Source organism: Mytilus galloprovincialis, chromosome 6 (assembly GCF_965363235.1).
Source record: "Mytilus galloprovincialis chromosome 6, xbMytGall1.hap1.1, whole genome shotgun sequence".
In the NCBI taxonomy this organism is placed as follows: domain Eukaryota; kingdom Metazoa; phylum Mollusca; class Bivalvia; order Mytilida; family Mytilidae; genus Mytilus; species Mytilus galloprovincialis.
This window is the reverse complement of record NC_134843.1, coordinates 66,671,755-66,697,505: the sequence shown is the minus strand read 5'-3', so window position 1 is coordinate 66,697,505 and position 25,751 is coordinate 66,671,755. Positions and strand designations below refer to the sequence as shown.

At 34.1% G+C, this 25,751-nt stretch overlaps 1 protein-coding gene across 2 annotated transcripts; it reads left to right on the top strand.

Annotated features, from left to right (window-relative positions):
- Nucleotides 1-1,179: 1,179 nt before the first annotated feature.
- LOC143080152 (uncharacterized) lies at nucleotides 1,180-24,862 on the top strand. 2 transcript variants are annotated; one of them, XM_076255879.1, is made up of 10 exons: nucleotides 1,180-1,325; nucleotides 5,147-5,229; nucleotides 5,943-5,970; nucleotides 6,535-6,701; nucleotides 12,187-12,347; nucleotides 18,457-18,584; nucleotides 20,489-20,573; nucleotides 21,967-22,129; nucleotides 22,503-22,629; nucleotides 23,493-24,862. In XM_076255879.1, exons 2-10 carry the CDS (start codon nucleotides 5,179-5,181, stop codon nucleotides 23,999-24,001), a joined length of 1,419 nt encoding a protein of 472 aa, XP_076111994.1. In that variant the 5' UTR covers nucleotides 1,180-1,325; nucleotides 5,147-5,178; the 3' UTR covers nucleotides 24,002-24,862. The 2 variants fall into 2 exon arrangements, with proteins under 2 accessions (XP_076111994.1, XP_076111995.1); XM_076255880.1 differs by lacking the exon at nucleotides 1,180-1,325 and adding an exon at nucleotides 1,770-1,907.
- Nucleotides 24,863-25,751: the final 889 nt, after the last annotated feature.

Genomic DNA, 25,751 nt, shown 5'->3' with positions numbered 1-25,751 from the left:
ATTTCTCGTTTTCTCGTGTTTGGTTCGATGTGCGTGCTTAGTATTTTCCCTTATTTATTTTCCGTGTTTCGTGTCGGTGGTCTTAATTTCTCGTTCTTGTATTGTTCCGCATTTGATTAAAAAGTGAATTGGAAGTAACTCCACGTCTTTACTCCACCGTTTCGAAGTTGGAAATAAAGAATAAATCAATATAATTGTATTGCTATGTTGAGGGAACGAGATAACTATCTTGAGGGAACGACATAGTATCTTGAGGGAACGAGATAACTATCTTGAGGGAACGACATAGTATCTTGAGGGAACGAGATAACTATCTTGTGGGAACGACATATCATCTTGAGGGAACGACATAGTATCTTGAGGGAACAACATAACATCTTGAGGGAACGACATAGTATCTTGAGGGAACGAGATAACTATCTTGAGGGAACGACATAGTATCTTGAGGGAACGAGATAACTATCTTGAGGGAACGACATAGTATCTTGAGGGAACGAGATAACTATCTTGTGGGAACGACATAGCATCTTGAGGGAACGACATAGTATCTTGAGGGAACAACATATTTTTTTTTTCTTTCATGGCCGCATTCTGCCACCGTACTTTTTGTGACTTAAACGATTTAAAATGTGTGTCTGTCTTTTATGGGTAAAAAAATAAAGATACATATTTGTACAAAAAAAGGTTTATCTGTCAAACTTGTTTTACTAGTTTTGTTTTACAATTGAACAGTAGGCCGTCTCGATTAATATAGATGTATTTTGCGGTCTTCTCGATGAATTAACATTCAATGTTCGAATTTGATTTGTAACTCAATTTCAAAAGTGTTAATCTTTGCCGCAGACCAAACGATTGTGCGTGTACTTTACCTTGAAGTTCTCCGATCTAGTTGCATACCGTGATATATGGATAATTTTCATAGTCTAGAGATGTAGACAGCCACTTTTAGTTGGTATTAAATTGACTCGCATAGCAACATATTTCACATAGGTCCTATAGCCTGCTGTACTCTTTGTTTATTTTTGGAGAGAAATGATAACACTATATGTATTTTTTTTTAAATCTTAATTCAATTTTATTGACAATCTGATCAGAATGTTTGGTGAGGAATTCATAGCGTTCTTGCTAAACGGGACACAAAATCGAGATGGTCAAGTTTTCGGAGTTTGCAGGGGGAGGTAATTTATGACACTAGGTGGCTCAATGATACTTGATACAATGGTGATTTTCAGTGAGGTCGGCGATTCAAGGGGTTGAATTTGGAATTATATCCAATGTCCATACTTCAGGAATTATCCCAGTACCACAAGTTTATAAAAGATTAGGTATGTAAGACCATAAGAGCAAATAATAAATGAACGCATGGTGTATCTATTACTATCGTCATAATGAAATGTCCCTAAAACTTGATATTTTCATAAAACGTATAAATATTGTTATGAAACAAATAGTTCGCTTCAAAATGATCACATCGAACAATTAAAACGGTGGACACTCATATCAGCATCTGTGTAGAGAAAGGCTTCACTCGTCATTGATCGGCATACCGTGAAAAAAAGAAAAAGGGAAAGTCCCAATCCAATGTAAGCATTATTCCCTGATAGTAAGTAATTTCAATGTTCTTCAGAGAATGACCATTGCAATGATTATTTCGATTACAAAACTATTCACAGAATATGTTTACAAGTTAAAATCATTAATGTATTTAAATTTGATACTTCGTCTTGTGGGATTAGCAACTTAATCGAGTGCACCAATCATAGTTGTCAATTAGTTTTGTTTACAAGTACGTCCGATGACAGTCAACCCCTCAGGCGACTGACTTACCACTATTCATACAAAAACTCATCAGATTCTTATGAAATTGAACAGACGTTAGAGACCAGATTAACAGTAAACAAATTGTGGTAAGTCACATTTTTGTCGAGCCTTCGACTTTAGTCGAAAAAGCGAGACTAAGCGATCCTACATTCCGTCGTCGTCGGCGTCGTCGGCGGCGTCAACAAATATTCACTCTGTGGTTAAAGTTTTTGAAATTTTAATAACTTTCTTAAACTATACTGGATTTCTACCAAACTTTGACAGAAGCTTGTTTATGATCATAAGATAGTATCCAGAAGTAAATTTTGTAAAAATAAAATTCCATTTTTTCCGTATTTTACTATAAATGGACTTAGTTTTTTCTGCGGGGAAACAAAACATTCACTCTGTGGTTAAAGTTTTTAGAATTTTAATAACTTTCTCAAACTATCCTGGGTTTGTACCAAACTTGGACAGAAGCTTGTTTATGATCATAAGATAATATCCAGAAGTAAATTTTGTAAAAATAAAATTCCATTTTTTCCGTATTTTACTTATAAATGGACTTAGTTTTTTTTGCGGGGAAACATTACATTCACTCTGTGGTTAAAGTTTTTAGAATTTTAATAACTTTCTTTAACTATCCTGGGTTTGTACCAAACTTGGACAGAAGCTTGTTTATGATCATAAGATAGTATCCAGAAGAAAATTTTGTAAAAATAAAATTCAATTTTTTCCGTATTTTACTTATAAATGGACTTAGTTTTTTCTGCAGGGAACCATTACATTCACTCTGTGGTTAAAGTTTTTAAAATTTAAATAACTTTCTTAAACTATCCTGGGTTTGTACCAAACTTGGAAATAACCTTATTTATGATCATAAGAGTGTATCCAGAAGTAAAGTTTGTAAAAAGATTACTCTGTTTTTTTCTGTAATTTACTTTCAAATGGACTTAGATTTTCTTACAATCATAAAATAGTAACAAGAGGAATATTTTTATTGATTTTTTTCCTCATTGTTGTTGATTTACAGCAAAAATAGGCGAGACACTGGGTTCCGCGGAACCCTTACAAATTTTTTATATTATAATTCTCCTGAACGAAGTCCTGTATTAAACATTATATATGACCTCGTTATTCATTTAATTATTTACTACTAGTATTTCTATTTATTTCTGATATTTTCTTTTTACTTGGTTGGTTATTTTATTTATTCATGTTAAGCATATAAAGCCTCGTTTGTAGTAGAGTAGAGATAAACAAGAAGTATGTATCTTACAAAAAGATACTTTACAGCATTGCACATCTCAATACTACTAAGCTGCTGACCTTATATGAAATAATTCTGTTCAGTTGTGTACCAGATATTATCAGCCGCATGGCTCGAGGGCTGATATTGACCGAGGGCTGATAATACATGCGATATGAAAAAGGACATGTTATGATCTTTTTATCATATGCTTCAACAATGGAGGAAAATAACAGATCATATATTGATCCTTTTACGTGGTTCTCAAATAGAAGTTCAAAGATTGAAAAGTTCACGGACGTCGGACCCAAATTTAGTACATTCGATATCAAATCTTTCTACCATATGCCTCAACAGAGGAGAAAACATTTTTAATATGGACGACTCGACAAACCCCTAAAAAAAAAAACAATATACATAGTAAACACTGTTTGGAAAAGTCAACCTTTTCAAAGTAACTTTCTAAATTATGTTTGAAACTTATAAAGAATGCATTTATTTAATAATTTGTTTGTTTGTTTTTTATTTTTATTTTTTTTGTTATTATTTTACACAATATACTTTTCAGTATCTAAATAATTGTTTTGTACACTATTTCGTACTGTTTTTCACTGAAAACGTAGCATTGAGGTGTATTTTCCGGAATTTGCCGAGTATCACCGGAATGCCATGTGATAACGTTACGGAAAGGCATGTGATAACAGACAGACAGACAGACAGAATATTTTTATTATAGTGTCACATACCAATACAGAACAATATCATACATCATAATATTAGTATAAAAATACAAATAAAAATTTAAATCGAAGTTAAAATATCGGTATCCAGCCATAACTGACTTATGAGACACTTTTGCTTTAAAACTTATTCTAACATTCATTACAAATGAATAAAAAAAAAACTTTTAAATTACATTAAAAAAAAACACAAAAAACATACTGTTATACACAATATTTTCTGCGATTATACATAAAATATAAGGATTTTGCTAAAAAGGGTTGTATACAGTCATGTGACATCAGAAAAATAAATTTGTCGTCATGATAACAATCGTTTGCTATGTTTGCAATCGAAGCATGTGATAAACTTTTCATATCAGCCCGCTAAGCACCAATTCGAAAAATATGGAATTTACGTTAATTTAATGCTATTATCATACAGTAAAAATCATATGTTATTTAGTCTAAGTATATGATAAATATATTTATTATATATCTTCAATTTCTTGATTATGAAAAGCAAACAATGTTATGGATATCAGCTTTTTGGAATTTTTATATTTTTAAATAATTATTAAACTCACTTAATAAATATAAAAATTATTCAACATCAGGTGCCTAATTTTTTTATTGATGAATATGCATGTATGTTTTTTTTCTTAAAAAACGTTTCTTTGATTTATATATAATTTATTTATCAGCAGTCATTGTTTTCTTTGGCACAATATTATATATATGCTAAAGTCTGGTATAAAATTTAAAAGCCTTGGTCCTGAAATATTTTAAAGTGAATCATTACCGAGTATAACCTATACTTACGTATACTACATATACAGAATTATATTTACTGAGCTTTGTTTACAATAAAATAATGCTACGAAATTGTATGATAAAAGTTTAGAAATTAAATAGAACTCGAAATTCAAAAAAGGAAAAGGGTATATGAGCTCTGAAAAGACCAAGTATTTTTCTTCAAACTGATTAATTATTCAATTTGTAAAATAGTCTTGTATCAATTATCTTCAATGCATCATCGGCAGTTTCATTATCTTCATCTCAAATGGATCATTTCGTTTCTTAGGTGTTTAGTATAAGGCAGTCATGTTATATTTACTCGATAACATATGTGAATATATGTGCATAGTATGATAGTAGCTTTTAGCTCTCCTGGCCAAAATGTGAGCTAATAAGAAATCACGTGGCGTCCGACATCCGGCATCGCTGTAACTTTTTTCAATATATTCTCTTTTGAAATCACTAAATAATTCTATATAAAAAATATAAAAAAATAAAGTAAAATCAATATTTAGTCCAGTTCAGTGTGCACTTACATTTTATATACATTTTTTGCATACTAGTATATATTTTTTAATAGGACGCAGGAAACATTCTTTGCCGTCGCCAGACATGAGAGAACAGATCTTTCTACTATGGATCTTTATACTGCTATATTTTATGGTAAATATTTCAATTTATCAGGCCATGCCAAACTAATTGCCAGTTCTTTGGATTTGCTGATACCAATTTTGACTGATTTAGGAATATGACAGTTGTTGTCCAAGGGACTTTCCAATTTGATTTTCCTCTGAGTTCAGTATTTTTGTGATTTTACTTTTTAGTATTTAATTAAAACATTCCACCGAAGTCCGCTGAAAAAAAACCTACCACTATTTTTAAATAACCCTTTCAAGCACGTGACGTACAAAAACCTTCATACAAAATAATCTCTATGGAAAACAACTGTGCTTGTTCCTTCATTTTGACAGAGACAAACTTCATACAGGATAATTTCATTAACAACTTGAAGAAGCTTGCTTTATCTCTTCAAGTTCATCCAGCATATTCCTACTAGAGTTGGATTACGAAATTTCCTTGTATCACAATGCAGAACGTAAAATATTATTGTATTGCATGGTTATTAAAGAAAACATATTAGAAAAAATATATATACTTCATGAATTATACCCTTTAGAAATAAAATTCTTTTAACTATTTTTGACTGTCGGATTTTGAACGTATTGCTCAAACAATTCAAGACAAATTATCTATCTCTCGCTGCATAGGACGTTGGGGTTGTATTATCCAGAGAATAAGAGGATTCAGAACAAAACTGAAACTATAAATTTTATCATAGGCAACATTGAATTTGTAATACTTGTTTTTCCCTTCAGATACCATACAACAGATGTGCTGAACCAGGTAAGTGCATTAAGTGTCTTTACAGTTGTATTCAATTAAAGCCTCTGTATGAGGTCGATAAGAACTAGAGAAGTATGGTGATACGAGTATAAATCGACTGAGAACGAAGTCCGAGATCGATATACTTTTTAAAGCTCAATATATTCTCTTATCGACCTCATACTTATGATACAATTGTTATTATTTTCAAAACGCCGAAAATATAATCAAAAGCTGGACTCTGCCAACGTTTTATCCGTAGTAAAGTGAATACACGTTTTGTATCTTCAGCTGATATTAAACCCCTTATATTAATTAAACGAAATGCACTCAGAATCGTGACCATTTAATGCCACTATGCACCACCAAATTGGTAGTTTGTTCTTATGGTCTATTTTAATGTTTAGAAGTGTTCACGCAGAATCATTTGATTGATCTTTTATAAAGGGGGAGGGGGGGGGGTAAATTATATACCACACCCATTAAAGGGGACAACTTCACATATCAAGCCATTATTAAGATACAGCACTTTGCACAGTTGTATTGCATCATTTTATTTAACTTTTGTTGTTACATTTATAACAGTAACTGTTGAATGTGGTAGTACAAGGAATGACACTATCAATGTTACGTATATTGGAGAAGCCACGGCTGTATATTCCACTGCTAACGAGGCGGGTTGTGCGGCAGTGCAAGCTCAGACTGCAGTGTGGACAATCGAAGGGGCGAACGATAAACCGTGTGGATTAAAGGTACTATATTTGTCATTTCATTTTCGCCTACGTTGCTTTTTGTTTTTGCGTTGTCCTTGCAAATTCAAGCATTATGGATGTTTGTCAATGAAACAAAAACTAATTCTATAACAAAAACTGACTGTCAGATTATCATTATTCTTTGTGAATCATAGCTATGTGCTTTGAACATAACACAAGATAGACCAATCATTCAACGAAAATAATCGTGTCCGTTAAACCGTCTACATTTTAAAACAATGGAAGAGAGGAGGTGTCTATTATGTTAACTTAAGCACCTTTCGTAGATCACTTATGGTGTACTAGTATCGTTTGACAAAAAAATGATGCTTAAACTTAGATGTGTATGCAGGACCTTGGAGGTCATATGGGCTACAGGCTAACAGCCATAATTTGGTCATCATATTGTCTGTTGTATGTTTAGCTGTGGTCACACCTTACCGGATAGCACGAACGGACGCCTAACGGATGAAAATAAAAGTTGTCCGTTGACAAAATTGTTATTCGTTGGGAGTCCGTTGATGTACTGACCAAATAAGACGGAAGCGTAACGAATGCATAACGGACACACACCGGATATGCAACGTACGAGAAACGGAAACGTACCGGACAGAACGGATGTCAAACGTACATTCAACGGACGAGTACCGCTTAAGACGGACACCTAACGGAAGCGTACCGGATAAAACGGATGAACAAATATATGAAAAAAATTAAAGGCGACAATAATAAAACATGTAAATCGCATAAATATTAAAATATTTCTTTGTAACTGGTTTTGGTTTGTTCTTCAAAATACCACCAAAGGGCAGTCTGGCTTGAATAAGAGCTGCTTGATAGTGAAGACGTGCCCTTACTCTAAGATCGAGTATGAATAATAATAATTCATGAACATCAAGAAATCTGACATACCAATAATTGGTATTCCTGACGCGAAATTTTCAATTGGCATTTATCCGTTTCAGATCCGTTCATCGTCCGTTTTATCCATTATACGTCCGGTAGAAGTCTGTTTCACGTTCGTTCAACATCCGTTTTATCCGTTCGTCCGGTAGAGGTCCGTTGGTGAATTTGTCTACCAAACCCCCAAGGGATGTATAGGTAGCAATAAACAGTTAGGAAAAAGTATTAAAATTTGCCCTCATAAATTTTACCATCCCCTTTTAGTTGCTTTCTGGCAATATTAAGCTTACTGTTTGTGTCATATATGTGCATATGTATGTAATCAGAATCTTCCATAGATTTTATATCCAGTATATAAAATGGTAAAATATCATTTCTTTTGGGTGTATCCGTGGCAACAATCTGCATTTATTTGTTATAAAATATTGTAAAAACTTTGAAAAAGGGGGGGGGGGGAAAAGATATCACAAATTTCCCCAAAATTTGGCTAAAAGTAGAATTTCAATCGCTTGAAGTAATACCTTTTCTGAAACTGTGTACATATATCATTCAGTAAATCCAATGAAAATCATATGTCTTTCATCTAATTTTTTGTAAAATTGCCTCAAAAACTTCGTGTAGAAAAAAAGTGTTTGTAAACATTATATTAATTTCTGGACCGATGACCGGTCTAGCTATAAAAATACGGATTGTCAAACAGAAAATGGCCCGTAAAACATAAAAAAAAAAATAATCTTGATGCTCTTATAAATCATCTTTGAAGGCTAAATTAGTATTTAGCTGTCTAAAAATGAATTTTATTACACAATAACTTTCCTATTTGAAAAATCCACTGGGGCCAAAATGCAAAACTAAACTCCTTACTGTGTATTGCTACCATAACTGATAAGTAACGGATACAAAACGGAAACGAAACGGACGAGTATCGTACAAAACGGACGCCTACCGGACGTTCAACGGACACTTCATCCGTTGGACGTCCGTTCAAAGTTTTGAACATGCTCACATTTTTCCACCAGACAGAACGGACGTCGACGGATAAATTGTAACCCAAACGGACATGACACGGATATGGACAGGCGTCTAACGGATTAGAACAGACTTCTAACGGACATGAACGGATTGACAAAAAGTTATCCGTTAGGCGTCCGTTCGAGCTATCCGTTAAGGTGTGACCGAGGCTTTAAAAATTGTCTGTCGTCCGTCGTTCACATTTCAAAGATATTACCCGAAGACCTTATTGATTCAGTATATTAGTATTCCGCTCGACAAAAGAGCCTTATCCATGATTGGACAAGCTGTGTTTGGAAAATATCAGTGCAGGCCTTTTCCCCTCTATACTAGTAATTGAATTTTGGAACGTTTTTAGCTCACCTGGCCCTTTAAGTGAGCTTTTCTCATCACTTGGCGTCCGTCGTCGTTAACTTTTACAAAAATCGTCTCCTGTGAAACTACTGGGCCAAATTGAACCAAACTTGGCCACAATCATCATTTGGGTATCTAGTTTTAAAAAATGTGTCCAGTGACCCGACCAACCAACCAAGATGGCCGCCATGGCTAAAAATAGAACATAGGGGTAAAATGTAGATTTTGGCTTATATCTCTGAAACCAAAGCATTAAGAGCAAGTCTGACAGAATAAAATTGTTTATCAGGTCAATATCTATCTGCCCTGAAATTTTCAGATGAATCGGAAAACCCGTTGCTAGGTTGCTGCCCTGAATTGGTAATTTTAAGGACATTTTGTCGTTTTTGGTTATTATCTTGAATATGATTATAGATAGAGATAAACTGTAAACAGCAATTATGTTCAGCAAAGTAAGATCTACAAATAAGTTAACATGACCAAAATGGTCATTTGACCCTTTATGGACTAATTGTCCTTTATAGTCTATTTTTAACATTTTTTTTCGGAAATTTTTTGTAATCTTTTACAAAAATCATTTCCTCTGAAACTACTAAGACAAATTTAACCTAACTTATCCACAATCATCATTAGGTATCTATTTTAAAAACTGTCCGATGACCCTGCCCGCAAACCAAGATGGCCGACATGGCTAAAAATAGTGCAAAGTGTAAAATGCTGTTTTTTGGCTACATTTTCTGAAGTCAAAGCATTTAGAGCAAATCTGACGAGAATAAAAGTGTTCATTAGGTCAAGATCTATCTGTCCTGAAATTTTCAGACCAATCATGCAACCAGTTGGGTTGCTACCCCTGAATTGATAATTTTAAGAAATTTTTGCAGCTTTTGATTATTATCTTGAATATTATTATAGAAAGAAACTGCAAACAGCAATAATGTACAGCAATAGAAGACCTACAAATAAGTTAACATGACCAAAATGGTCAATAAACCTTTTAAGGAGTTATTCCCCTTATAGGCAATTTTTAACAATTTTCATAAATTTTGTAATTGTTTTGTAAATTTTTACAAAATACTTTCCTCTGTAACTACAGTCTGGGTCAAGTTTATTATAGATAGAGAAAATTGTAAGTAGCAAGAATGTTCAGTAAAGTAAGATCTACAGACACATCACCATCACCATAACACAATTTTGTCATGAATCCATTTGTGTCCTTTGTTTAATATGCACATAGACCCAGGTAAGTCACAGGCTCTTTAGAGCCTCTAGTTTTTGTCGAGCCTGCAACTTTTGTAGCAGAAAGCTCGACACAGGGATAGTGATCCGGCGGCGGCGGTGTTAGCTCACTTCTTAAAAGCTATATATTTTAGAAGGTGGAAGACCTGGATGCTTCATATTTTGTATATAGATGCCTCATGTTACGAAGTTTCCGTCAGTCACATGTCCATTGTCCTTGACCTCATTTTCATGGATCAGTGACCACTTGAAAAAAAAGTTCAGATTTTTTGCAATGTTAAATCCTCTCTTACTGTAAGTAATAGGATAACTATATTTAGTATGTGCGTACTTTGCAAGGTCCTCATGCCCGTCAGACAGTTTTCACTTGACCTCAACCTCATTTCATGGATCAGTGAACAAGGTTAAGTTTTGGTGGTCAAGTCCATATCTCAGATACTATAAGCAATAGGTCTAGTATATTCGGTGTATGGAAGGACTGTAAGGTGTACATGTCCAACTGGCAGGTGTCATCTGACCTTGACCTCACTTTCATGGTTCAGTGGTTATAGTGAAGTTTTTGTGTTTTGGTCTGTTTTTCTCATACTTTATGCAATAGGTCAACTATATTTGTTGTATGGAATGATTGTAAGGTGTACATTTCTAGCGGGCAGGTGTCATCTGACCATGACCTCATTTTCATGGTTCAGTGGTTATAGTTAAGTTTTTGTGTTTTGGTCTGTTTTTCTCATACTTTATGCAATAGGTTTACTATATGTGTTGTATGGAATGATTGTAAGGTGTACATGTCTAGCGGGCAGATGTCATGTGACCTTGACCTCATTTTCACGGTTCAGTGGTCAAAGTTAAGTTTTTGAGTTTTGGTCTTTTTATCTAATACTATATGTCATAGGTCAACTATATTTTGTGTATGGAACTATTTTATGATCTATATGTCAGTCGTGCAGGTTTTATTTGACCTTGACCTGGTTTTCAAGGTTCATTGCTCAGTATTAAGTTTTTGTGTTTTGGTCTATTTTCTTAAACTATAAGCAATAGGTCAACTATATTTGTTGTATGGAAGCATTGTTAGCTGTACATGTCTGCCTGGCATATGGTTCAACTGACCTTGACCTCATTTTCATGGTTCATGTTAAGTCTATGTGACAGTCGTAATAAAGCTTTAGATTTAGGAGTATCAACATAATATCAATGATTAGTAAAGAAGGCGAGACATTTCTGTGTGTGCACTCTTGTTTAATTTATCAACACAATCCAATCCATTTCCTATTTGTCCGTTGTTACGTCTATTTTATTTAGAAAGGTACTTGGGGTTCGATTTGTAAGCCGACATGACGTTAAAGGACGCCTCAAAGAATTCAACTTTATATATAACTTATATAGGGTAATATGTTTTTGGTTGTATTTAATTACTTACATCCACTTCATGTGTACTTTCGTTGATAGTTGTCTCATTGGCAACCATACCACAACTCCTTATTTTTATATCCAAGGTTTTGTATCATAAACACAAATAGTATGTGTGATGTCATGATGTTAAATGTTTTTGTCGAGCCTACACTTTTGTCTCAAAAGCGAGACATAGCGATCCTACAAATATTCACCTGGCTGTCAAAGCTTTTACTTAAACTAGCCTGGATTTCGAACAAACTTGGACAGACGCTTGTTTGTGATCATAAAATAGTATTCAAAAGTAAGTTTTGTAAAACTGTATTTCCTGTTTTAGTGTATGTTACTTATAAAACGACTTAGTTTTTCTTTTAGTTAACATTACATACAAAACATTCATTAGAGTCTTAGACCATCCTGGATTATTACCAAACTTGGACAGATGCTTCTTACAATCAAAAGATAGTATCTTGAGGAAAATGTTCAATATTTTCCTTCCATTTTTGTTGAGCCTACGACTTGCAGCAACAGTTGGCAAGCCCTGGGTTCCGCAGAATTCTTACACATTTTTTATTTAAAAAATTCTTTTTAGTGGGACCAACAGCTTGAAGTTTACGAATTCAGTATTAGAGTCCAGATCGATGTTGTATTATCTAACGGCGACCCAGTTTATGATATTTCTTGTGTCTATGGAAATACAACAAGTGACAACCTTTTGATAACAGTGCAGGATCCTAACTTTAAATTACTAGCGTAAGTTTAAATTAATAGTGTAAATTTAAATTATTAGTGTACGTTTAAGTTACTAGTGCAAATTTAATTTACTAGCATAAGTTTAAATTACTAGTGTAAGTTTAAATTACTAGCGTAAGTTTAAATTAGTAGCGTAAGTTTGAATTACTAGCATAAGTTTAAATTACTAGTGTAAGTTTAAATTACTAGTGTAAGTTTTAATTGAGAGTAGTAATAAAAGTACTGAAACGTTTATAGTTTGTTTGATCATTATGTGCACGTGCGTTTACATAAACTCATAAGAGGTACCAACCTTGAAACTTTGTACGCTAATTGTTCGTTTCGTCTATACAAAATAGATAGTTTAGTCTTAGATGCATCATTTTTTTTTATTAGTTGTTAGTGGCTTTGACCTAGCTTTCAGATAACTGCGAGTACTCTCAGATCTGTTCCTAGTGTCTTTTTGTTGTCGGGATTGTCCATCTAATGAGTTAAGCCTTTTTCAACTGATTTTTAAAGTTCGTTCTTATGTTGTGATGTTATCCCACTGTCCCAGGTTAAGGGAAGGGTTGTGATCCCGCTTATATGTTTAACCCCGCTACATTATTTATGTATGTGCCTGTCCAAAGTCAAGAGCCTGTAATTCAGTGGTTGTCGTTTGTTTATATGTTACATATTTGTTTTTCGTTCAAAGGCTGTTAGTTTTCTCGTATGAATTGTTTTATATTGTTATGTCGGGGCATTTTGTAGCTGACTATGCGGTTTGGGCTTTGCTCATTGTTGAAGGCCGTACGGTGACCTATATCTGTTAATGTCTGTGTCATTTTGGTCTCTTCTGGATAGTTGTCTCATTGGCATTCATTCCAAATCTTTTTTATATGTATATGAAATTATGAATTATTTATATTAGAATATAGCAAAAGTTAAAACTGTCATAAATACACGCCATAGTGCCCCAACACGTTAATATCGGGGAGAAAAATTCTAAACCGTGAAAATTGTATCCCAAGTATAAATTTCAAGCTCAGAAGTTTATTTATAAAACAAAAAGTATAACTATAGGTCACTGTACGACCTTCAACAATGAGCAAAGACCAAATCGCATAGTCAGATATAAAAGGCCCCGAAATGAAAATGTAAAACAATTCAAATGAAAAAACTAACGGCCTTATTTGTATAAAAAAATGAACGCAAGACAAATATGCAACACATAAAGAAACAACAACCACTGAATTACAGGCTCCTGACTTGGGACAGGCACATACATACATAATGTGGAGGGGTTAAACATGTTTGTGGGATCCCAACCCTCCCCTAACCTGGGACAGTGGTATAACAGTACAACATAATAACGAACTATAAAAATCAGTTGAAATAGGCTTAACTCATCAGATGGACGTGGTCGGATACTTGTACATCTCAACAGCAAAACGACAATAGGGACAGATCTGAGAGTACTCGCAGTTAACTTCAAAATATGATGTTTCTGTTATTTTGCATGGTCGTATACCTTACAAGAGTACAGCACTACAGTGTATTTTTGAACCAACTATTAGTATAATGACTAAACTAAGACATTTCTGTGTTGTGAGAGTTGGTTGCAACAAAATTACTGCATTACTATTTAGGTTTGAATTTTAAATTATACTTGTTTAATATCTGCCTTATCGTTCGTTCGACATCAGTGGTGGATCCAGGGGGAGGGTTCCGGGAGTTGGACCCCCTTTTTTTAGGACGATCAATGCATTTGAATGGGGACATATAGTTGGAACCCTCCCCCCCCCCAACTTTGTCCTGGGTTGGGACCCCCCTTTTTAAAATGGGTGGATCCGCCCCTGTACATTAACGGTCGGGTCAATACCAACAACTTGGAATTTGTAATTTCAGCTTCTCCCCTAAGCACACGACGTTTAAAAGTAAGAACAAAGACTGGTTGTTTCAAAGTCGGAATAATGTGACCTTATAGGATGACTTGACTTACTGCGGATCTACCATGTGGACTAACAAGTTAAAAATCTCAGAGCGTGTCGATCCAGTACAAAGCAGGGTTATTATTCATTTCCCATTATCATGTTCTCGACCTGATTTTGCCTTTCTACTTCTACTTCTACTACTTAGTGTTGACTATCCTGTCACTCTTTGGTGTGCGCTTGCAAACTTAACAAGTCCAAAAAAATAATTTTAACAAAAAGGAAATAATTTGTCCTGTACATAACATTTATACATGTTGCAAATAAAAACATGGGACTTGAAATTTAATGTGCTTGCAGTAGTCTCTTGAACGAGTCAAGACTTTCTGCAGCGGTCACCGAGGCAGGTAAGGTGTTCCAATCTCGGATTGTACGCGGATAGAAGGACTCTTTTCTGATGCTGGTCTGGCAAGATAGTATTTGGAAAGAGTGAACGTTGGTTTGTCTTGACAATCTATCTGGTGGTATCAGTTTATCGCCAGCATCAATCTTTACTTCCTCGAAATCTTATATAAGAGGGTTAGTCTAGCATTCTTTCTTCTCTTTTAAGTGTTGGCCATTCCAGTTTTGAAGCATGGATTGAACTGATGACGTGTAATTATGGCAAGCCGTTCTCGTCAAAACTATGTTTAAACCCTTTTTTCTAAAAAAAATACACACTGAGAATTAAAAATCTAAAATAACACACTGAGAAATCGAAATTACACACTGAGATTTAAAAAAATAAAAAAACACACACTGAGAATTCAAAATTACACACTGAGATTTTAAAAAGACACACTGAGATGAAATAAATTGAAAAACACACACTGAGAATTGTTAATTACACACCGAGATTTCAAAAACACGCACTAAGATTAAAATGCAAATTACTAATGAATATTCATGAGATGAATAATTCAACAGATTTATATCTTGATCTCAAGAACTCTTGTCATTATAATGAAATGCGATTCCTTCAACCAACATTCGTAATAAATTTCAAGACTTAACATCGCTCATATTCATAAGTTTGTTGCCTATAATTCAGATCATTACTACCAGTAATTAAACATGTGTCCCTTTTCAAAGTCTTCCAACTGTTTCCCTGATTTCGCTAGTTAATCTTTTATATTTTTGTTACGTTTATATGCTATAATAGACACTTGAGTAAAAATTTCACTGCATTCTTTTGCAGATTGTTCCAATGTTTTCTTATAATTTTAATAAAGTTTTTCACCATTTGATTATATTTTGTAATAAGAGTAAGTGGGTATTTTTCTTGTTCTTGTATTTCTAAAGTTTTTTTTTATTAATAATTTGGAACCAAATTAACTCGAATAATTCAAGCCCTTTCCGTGTCCGATTTTCTCCCACACGAGGGAGCCTTCGTAGATCAGCGGAATATAACGACTGAATTATTCGGGTTAGAACCAAATCGAAGGACTAACGAGTTTTGTCCCCTTGTTGTTTGAAGCTTGTAATAGATTCAGATTAAGTATGCTAATTAGATATGTGCGCATAAAAAGTGCGCACAAATCTCAGTGTGTAATTTTAAATTCTCAGTGTGTAATTTTAAATTCTCAGTGTGTAATTTCAAATTCTCACTGTGTGTTTTCAGTTTATTTATTCTCAGTGTGTCTTTTTGAAATCTCAGTGTGTAATTTTCAATTCTCAGTGTGTAATTTTCAATTCTCAGTGTGCGTTTTTCATTTTTGTAATCTCAGTGCGTCTTTATGAAATCTCTGTGTGAAATTTTTAATTCTCAGTGTGTAATTCTCAATTCCCAATGTGCGTTTTGAAGTTTTTAAATCTCAGTGTGCTTTGTTGTAATTCTCAGTGTGTAAATTTTTCGAAAAATGGTTTAAACATAGTTTTGACGAGAACGGCTTGCCATATGTAATGGTACCTGTTTTTAACGTACCTAGCCGATCTTCGTTGTACCATATCTAGTTTATGCTCGTCTTTTTGTAAATGAGGATCCCATACTGAACTTGTATATATGCCTTTTCCTTGATTTCACTATTTGCTTTGTTTAAGTTTCGTTTAAGGAATCCTATTGTCCTATTTGCTTTCTGACAGATGTTGCTTATATGCGCACCCACTTTAAATCAGATGTTATGGTGACGCCTAGATATTTGGCTGATAAAACATGTTCCAGCATGTGGAGGATGTAGTTATTGTGTATTGGTTCCTTCTTTTTGGTAATTGGAAGAACTACACTTTTGTCCGGATGGAACTGCATCATTCATTTTCTTCCCATGTGGCTAGATTGTTTAAGTCATCCTGTAGAATGTTGCTTTCTGATGAAACAGTGAGGTATGCAATGGTGTCATCTGCAAATAGCCTCACTGTTGACGAAATGTCTTCCAGCATGTCATTGATGCAAAACAGGAAGAGGCTAGGTCCCAGTACTGATCCTTGCGGAACTTCCAACTCTACATTTATGATATCGGACTTCTCCCCTTCTATGACAACGTATTGTGCTCTATCAGAGAGAAAGCTTTCTATCCAAGCATTTGTTTTCCCTCTGATTCCATAATGGTCGAGTTTATTGATTAAGAGACTGCGGCTTACTTTGTCGAATGCTTTCGAGAAATCCATGATGAGACAGTTTGTCTGTTGTCCATTGTCAAGTTCTTCGTGATGTCGTCGATGACTTCAACTAGTTGTGTCTCGCATGACAATTGTTTTCTAAATCCATGCTGCATTTTGTAGAGGATGTTATGTTTATCTGCGTGCTTCATGATGTGGCTGGTGACAATATGCTCCATGATTTTGCAGCAGATGCAGGTAAGAGATACGGGTCTATAATTTATTGCTTCAAATCTTTTGCCTTTCTTAAAAACTGGGCATACATTTGCTGTTTTCCATATCTTTGGTACTATTCCAGTGTCATAGGATCTTCTATATATCAATGTTAGGATTGGTGTTAGTTGTACAGCCATCTCTTTTAGTACATTTTCTGTTATGATAATGTCTTTTGCCGTTTCATAGTTCCCAGTCATTTTACATCTCTGATTGTATTGGTAGCTTGTAAATTCATCTTTACTGAAAAACGCATCTTTGAATTGCTGATTTAATATATTTGCTTTATCAAATGAATCTTCGTGAAGTAGGCCTTCTGATTTTAATGGTGGTATGTTATTGCAATCAGATTTTTTGTGTTTAATATATGACCAGAAGCGTTTCATACAAATTGTTTTTTCATTGCTTTCAGTGCTTGGTGTGACGATGTCTTCTATATATCCCCAGTAAGCCTTGCGAATTTGTTTCTGTGTCTCATGTTTGAGTTCTTTATACTTGGAGTTGGTATTGGGGTTGTTTGATTTCTTCTTCCTTTTATAAGCTCTATCTTTCTTTCTTATTAGTCTCCGGATATCTGTTGTTATCCATGGACAACCATTTTTTGTGCGAGCTGTTTTGTGTGGGATATTTCTTTTGAGACTGTCTTCAGTTGCTTTACAGAAGAGGTCCCAAATGACTTCAACGCTGGCATTTTCCTTATATAATATTTCAATTTCAGCTTGTACATTTTTCATTTCTTTTTCTACATTTTCCCATTTTGCTTTCTTATAGAGCCTAAGAGGGATATCTCTCTTGATTTTTGGTGGATATTTGCTGGTATTTTACTGACATAGTATATGCAATGTCATGATCAGATGTTCCTGGTAGGATCTCAGTTTTCCTAAAACTTTCTGGGTAGTTGGTAAGTATGAGGTCTAGGATGTTTGTTCCTCTTTTTGGTTCTTCAACTAGTTTTGTTAGGCCATGATCATCTAGTATGTCTGTGAATTTCTGGTGAATATTCACATGTTGGGTGTTTGGTTTCAGTTGTTTTGTTTTCCAATCCCAGCCAGGTAAGTTGAAATCTCCTGCTGCTATAATAAATGAGTTTTTTTTTATACTTAGTCTAGTAGCTCTAACAATACTGCGTTCAAATTAGGCATTGGACATTTAACAGTCATTCTTCCATTTATCTATTTTACCGCCTTTTTATTTAAAATAAAAGTATATATAGTCGATATGAAATTATGAACGTTTTCTGATTGTTCTGGTGCATGATTTGAATTATTTCGTAAGCATTTACATTTGATGATTAAATACTGTCCTTGGTGAATTTCTTAAGAAGAAAAAAACGTACATTCTTTTTAATTATTTTTCTTTTTTCTTTATTGCAGACAAGCATCCACAGTTGATATAACTAATTTACAGTTGACTGTTCTTGACGAAAACGGTCATAATATTTCAACGGTGGAGTATGGAAAACAAATTAAACTCTTTGTTGACGCTAACAATGTTACTTCAGGTAAGTTTGAACATGGACAAAATTGATCCAGATGTTAATAAGTACTGTAAATTCAGAAATATTTGCGATAGTTATATTGTTTTGATAATTTTTACGCAATAAATGTTTCAAAAATAAAAACTCGCATTTATATTTTGAAACTTTAATTTAATTGAATGCAGTATTTTCTGAAATCGTAATAATTTAACTCGCAGTTCTTTCGATTGTCCAACAATCGCAAAAAAAGATGCATGCAATATTTTTAGAAGATGCATTACGTACGTCTAATAAAACCGGAGATGTATTGAAAAGATGATTGCTGATCTTTATCTTTCATCTTAGCAGTTGGTTAAAGATTGTCAAATGTGATATGACAATAAGATCCAGTCCTGGATCCAGCCATTTTTATGCCTAACTTAGGGTAGGGGCATTATGTTTTTCGGTCTGTGTTTCCGTTCGTTCGTTTGTTCGTTTGCTCGTTTTTGTGTCTGTCCGCTTAAGGTTAAACATTTTTGTCAAGGTAGTTTTTGATGAAATGAAACGCTAATCAACTTGAAACTTAATACAGATGTTCCCTGTGATATAATCTTTCTAATTTAAATGCCAAATTAGAGTTTTGACCCCTAAATTATGGTCCACTGAACATAGAAAATAATAGTGCGAGTGGGGCATCTGTGTACTTGTTTGAGTTTATTTATATGTTTTTAAGTTTAGTGTGACGTCCATTTTCATTGATCATGAACTAGTACACATTTAATGTTTAGGGGCCAGCTGAAGCCCGCTTCTGGTAGAGGGATTTTCTCGCTGTGTTGACCCATTGGTGACCTGTGGCTTGCTTTCTGCCCTTTGGTCGTGTTGTTATCTCTTTGACATATTTACCATCTCCTTTTTCAGTTTTATATGCGTATGTGATTGGCATGATTATATGACCGAGTTTTCCCAGAATTCATGACCTTTAAAATATATAACATCAGGTGTAACATTTTAGAATTTCAAATGATGCCAAATTCAGTAAGCAGGATACTTATTATAAAATACGTGTTTCTGGACCGGAAATAAAGCTTAAAAGCTAGAGTTAAATCATTCACGAAATACACGTTAATATAACTATAAAATTGTCAGTTGCAATAAGGGAGCCTGGATATATGAAATATTTTATGGCTTAGGTATTGTAAAATTTCATCGGTTAAACTCATAAAAGAAGTATTGGAAAGTTGTGAAATGTTATGTATTTAACTGCGGTAATTTGTACGTTGTGGATATTCCGAATATGGTATTATTAAGCATCTGCTATACTGTGCTGTTTCTCATTCTGGATCTATATGAAATATTTGCCACTTGATCGGAAGCAACCATCAATTAACGGATCCCTTTTCTCTTTTCTTACTTACGTACTTTACCAAAATGAAACGTGTGGTTTCCTTTGGATTGTTCTTAGTATTGTTACTTTATCATTGATTGCTAATTAAAATGTGATGTCATACAAATGTTCATGAATGTGACAGACATCCTTTTCTTGGAGGGACCTCTTTGGCGGAGTGGTCTGAGCAGTGGAACAACTATACAGAGGCGGATCCAGGTAGGCTGATTATATAGGGAATCACTAAAGCGTGACTGGAGCGCCCCTCGCCCCCCTTTTAGGTCTGTCAGCGGGCCTCCTTACAAAAAGTACTGGATCCGCCACTGAGATGTATCACTATATTGTCAACACTGAGGTTGCGAGTTCAAAACCAAAAGGTGGCAGGTGCATCCGACTCCCATCTTAAAATTGAAAAGAGTTGTCAGTTGTTATATTGAATGTCCGAGCACTCCGGAATCCTCTGACACAAAATAACACAATGTTACTGAAAGAGGCGTACAACACCAATCAAGCAATCCTTTTGTAAAAACTTTTAAGTGATGATGCCAACATTTCTGTTTTGTAGATACTGTTGATGTGACGTCATGTTCCATTGTTGACACTATAAACGAAGATGATCCAAGTTATAAAACTAGAATTCTGTATCAAAGGTATATAATATACTAAAGTATGGAATGGGGAATGTCCTATTTTTTATTTAATACTTTTTAGATTTTCTCCTTCATTCTTTTTATTTTCAATGTCATTTCAGTTTATCATTTTTCCCAATTCTTTATATTTTTTCGAGATTGTTAACTATAACCTATTCATACCTTTTTCGTGCATTACAATTACATTACAAACATAAGTTCCTTGATTAAGTATAGTATAATTTCGCTATGAATAAACTTTTATCAAATATAAAAAAAAAGAAGATGTGATATGATTGCCAATGAGACAACTGTCCACAAGAGACCAACATGACACAGACATTTACAACTATAGGTCACTGTACGGCCTTCAACAATGAGCAATAATAATAGTCAGTTATAAAAGGCCCCAATATGACAATGTAAAACAATTCAAACGAGAAAACAAACGGCCTCATTTAAATAAAAAAAATGAACGAAAAACAAATATGTAACGACCATCCCTGAATTACAGGCTCCTGACTTGGGACAGGCACATACACAAAGCCTGTATAATTTCTCTTACAAAGTCCATTCAACCATAAGGTAATTAGCTTCCATCTTGAAATACAACCAAGACGACCCATAGGCGTCAACAAATGCAGTGCTCCTCATATTCATTGACATTTGGCGCTTAAGGTATTAAAGGACTTTGCCTTTACAACTTCAGAAGCACATGCAGTGCTCCTCGTATGCATTGACATTTGGCGCTAAAGGTATGAAAGGACTATACCTTTACAACTTAAGAAGAGCGTTATTATGGCTCTTGTTCCAAACAATTGCTTGACGTTGTTGAATGATAATCAGATGAAATAACATCAAAGTCCATTATAGAATATTCGTTATCCAGATGATATCGAATACGTTCCTTATGTCGTAACTACAACCTCCTTCCCTTATTACGAATGTAACCTACGGAATTAAAACTATTTACCGGCTTTGTAACCACAAGAACAACACTACAGGTGCCACATGTAGAGCAGGATCTTTTTCCTTTCCGGAGCATATAAAATCACCTCTAGTTTTTGCTTAGGTCCGTGTTGTTTTGTACCCCTTTTTGTGACATTTTGTTAACGCATCTTTGTAAATATAATGAAAATTGATGAGACTGTCGTACAAGTGAGATGTTTAGCGTTATAAAACAAGGTTCAATCCTTCATTTTCTACATTTGAAAATGCTTGTATCAAGTCAGGAATATGACATTGCTGTCTATTCGTTTGATGTGTTTTGCCTTAGATTAGGGACTTGACAAATGAAATTTCCTTGGAGTTCAGTAATTTTGTGATTTTACTTTTTTCTGAAGTTCCCATTCTTCTTGATAACGACGGGATCAGAAATGATTTTTTAAACACTTAACATGTACTTTTCTTTCAGTTGTGGAACTGGTTACCTTTTGACTTCTAACCAAGGATTTCGTGTAACTAATCAGAACACTTTCCAAACAGACTTATTCACTCTGAAGAATACATTTACTGGGACTCGCTTCATTGTTTGTTATTTAACTGTATGCTTTTCAAACACCACAACATGCAGTCAGGTATATTATTATAGACTTATTAGGACTGAATTATGATTTAAGAAAACATTAAAGATTAGGACATTTTTGACTTGGTGTGGATTCCCATTGGTTATACATGCATATATTAAGAGAAGGTAACCTTGTCGACACATCGGTATCACTCATTTTTGAGATCATGCGATGCCTTCGTGTTTTGTCTGTAACCTTGATAGTTTCTCTTGTTTTGGCCAAAGTATTTTTATCTTCTCAACTTTCCATTCGAAAATTAATTATTAAAGGTAACCGTTGAGAGTCTATTTCATCAGAAAAAACAAATTGTTTTAGAATCTTTTTTTAATCTCGTATACTGTAAACAATTTCAAGCATTAAAGGTATGATTTAATCATTTCAGGGTTGTGTTATCCCGTATCAACCTCAAAGTGGTGCAGTACAAAGTATAATAGCTACTGCACAATTAGAAGTACAAGAGCCTCCTCCAGTCACCACTACGACAACCACTACAACTAAAGCGCCGACGGGTATGTAAAGACAAAAACACGTTCCATTACTTTTAAGTTATATAATGTTAACAGACGAGGTCCAGGATTTTGAAAAAGGGTGAGGGCTTTGCAGGCCAACGTTTGGAATGATACTTGTAAAGAGTCACGACATTCAGTATATACGAAGCTCCATAAGTAAATCCAATTCTGACGGAGACTTTTCTAATCTTCAAACTTTTTTTCTATAAATAAAAAAAAATAGCGTATTGTTGTTTTACCTGATTGACTATTAGAATGAAATTCAAAACAGTGTGGCTGTGGCCATTGATTGACACATTAAATTCATCCATTGACTGGGACAATTTACGTGAACGTTTGTCTATAACGACCACTGTTCACGACCTACGATAGACATTTAAACTGTGGGGTTACCAAAGGTTTCTTAACGTCTTTAATTATAAAATAATTGAAAAAATAATCAGGAATAACCTTTATGTTTTGATTTATATAATTGATATAAATCAAAACATCGTGTTATTTCTGATTAATTTTTCGAATAACTTTATTAAGGTGTTGAGAACCTTTGGTGGCCCCATAGTTTAAGTGTCTTTAAGAAGTACATAGTGAGCAGTGGTCGTTACATACAAACGTTCACCTAAATTGTCCCAGTCAATGGATGATTTTAATGTGTCAATCAATGGCCACAGCCACACTGTTTTGAATTTCATTCTATTATATCAAATGAAGGTAAAGTTCAAAGAAATCTATTTTCAGAATAACTGTTTTATTTATTGAAATACATATTTATCAATATACATTGTATTTTGTTTTTTAAATATTTGAAAGCACCAATGGTCTACGTATTTAGATACTTTATTGCATTTATTTCTCGTCTGTTTCAGTGATTTGTAATCCATCAACTATCCTGACGTCATCTGATGATTTTGCAGTACAAGTTCCTTACATCGTTTCTTTGTCGGTTCTCCTGTTCATATTAATTATTTTTGCCGCTCTTCTGGTAGCAGTAAGCAGACATTATATTTTCAGACGTTGCGAGAACAGAGCCGCTCCCTTTTCCCCTCCCCCGATATCATTCATTCCCGTACCACATTTAAAACCCAACTACCCAGTAGATGCTTATCGTCACCAGTATGATCACAGATCGAACCTACCACGATATATGGGATATTCCGATTATTCTTCGGAATCCTCCGGCAGCCACCGATCGAGCAGATCTCTGTTACGTCGTAAGAGGAAAAACAAGTCAAAGTCGAAGTCGTCTTTACGTTTTACCCATGAAATGGATAATTCGCCAGACGAAAGATTTCGTTTTTACTGTGGCAGAGGAACGACGTACTCTAGACGGGTAGACACTGACCCGACTATGCTTACTAGAGTACCAAGATATTAATGGTGTCCATGACAGATATTAATATTTCGGTATAGACATCGAAATCTTTAGGGTTGAAGGTTATTGTTTGTTTACGAGATGAAACAATTTGAAATGAAATGTCTACATATATATAACAAGGCTGTTAAAAGTAAATGATTATTTAATACAACATGCAAGTCTTCAAATTTTAGACGATGAAGTATCAGTATTATTGATGCCTCAGTTTTCAAATGTTTGTATGATATATTCACTTCTATTTTCTCAATTTATGAGTTTACTATGGTTTTAAAATTTAAAAACGTTTTTGTGTTCAAAATAAATAATTACATGCAAAAAAAATATTGACTCGTGAATAGGGAAAGCACTTACCCTTTATAAAGTAGTCAATTATTGTACAAATCAATATCAATACAAAATATGATATAATTCAGTCAACATTTTTATAGTTTTTGTTGTACAGCTATTAGGACATGAACTTATATGAATATGAGATAGTAAGCTATATAACTTCCGGTGAGAGCGACACTAATTTCAAAAATATCATTGGAAATCAATTTTCCAACCATTATTTTGTATTTTATGTTTTCATGAAATTTTGCTTTCAGTTATTTGACTAGAAACTCTGTTTGGTCCCATAATCTATATGTTACACATATTTATCGTATACGTAGTAACCCAATTGAAAAGGGCAATTTAACAAACAAACAAATAAATAGTGAATCTGAGAAAACATTTAGCTTAATTTTATCATTAAACTAAATCAATACATGGTGTTATCCACACTTGGCAAAATACAGCATGTTGCAACTGTTAAATATGTGTAGGTCGTTCGTTCATGTTGTTTTGTATTTATCTGAATGAATAAATGTGTATATTCTTGTTTGTTTCATTCTGTTATTAGAGTATTCTATGCACAATAATCAACGAAGAATGCATCAGTTGTTGATGACCCCGAGTGTCTGTTGATATTTAATTACACCACCTGTTGATATTTAATTACACCACCGTACACTTTGGATAACTAAACCTGTTGTTTACGCTTTCTACAATTGTGTTTCAACAGAGGCAATTGAACTATCAGAGTTCAAAATACCAGATATGTTGTTTCTCAAAAAGAGCTAAAATAATCGGAGTGCATTCTTCTAAAATGTACATATCATGGCTGATGAAGTTTATGTTATGCTTGTACAATTTGACATCTTTCTGTTTGAATGCAATAAAAGCAACAGTAGTATACCACTGATCAAAGGAATAAATCGATTGAGAGAAAACAAATCCGAGAAAAACACACAACTATAAGAGGAAACCAACGAAACAACAGAATTACTGAAGGGCAACAAAACACAAACGACAATGCAACATACATAGAAACAAACAACTAGACAAAAAACTGTCGTATTCCTGACTTTGGGCAATTTAAAGAGATATGGATACTAATCTGAAAAGTCTTATAGATATAAGAAGATGTGGTACTAGTGCAAATGAGACATTTTTCTATCCAACACATTTTATAAAAGTAAACCATTATAAGTCAAAGTACGGTCTTAAAAACGGAGCCTTTGCTAACATCGAATAGCAAGCAGTAAAGGGCACCAAAACCATTCAAACGGAAAAACCAACGGTAAAAAAAAAACGAGAAACACTTATGAACCACACCAACAAACGACTTAACATCAGATTCCTGACTTAGGACATGTGCAAACAATTGCAGCGGGTTTAAACGTTTTAATGGTACCAAACCTTCACCCTTATCTGAAACAATAGTGTA

Coding starts and splice junctions, on each gene's coding strand:
- LOC143080152 (XM_076255879.1), top strand. CDS start 5,179: ATGAGAGAACAGATCTTTCTACTATGGATCTTTATACTGCTATATTTT. Junction 5,230..5,942: donor TTATACTGCTATATTTTATG/GTAAATATTTCA, acceptor TTTTCCCTTCAG/ATACCATACAACAGATGTGC. Junction 22,630..23,492: donor TACAACTAAAGCGCCGACGG/GTATGTAAAGAC, acceptor CGTCTGTTTCAG/TGATTTGTAATCCATCAACT.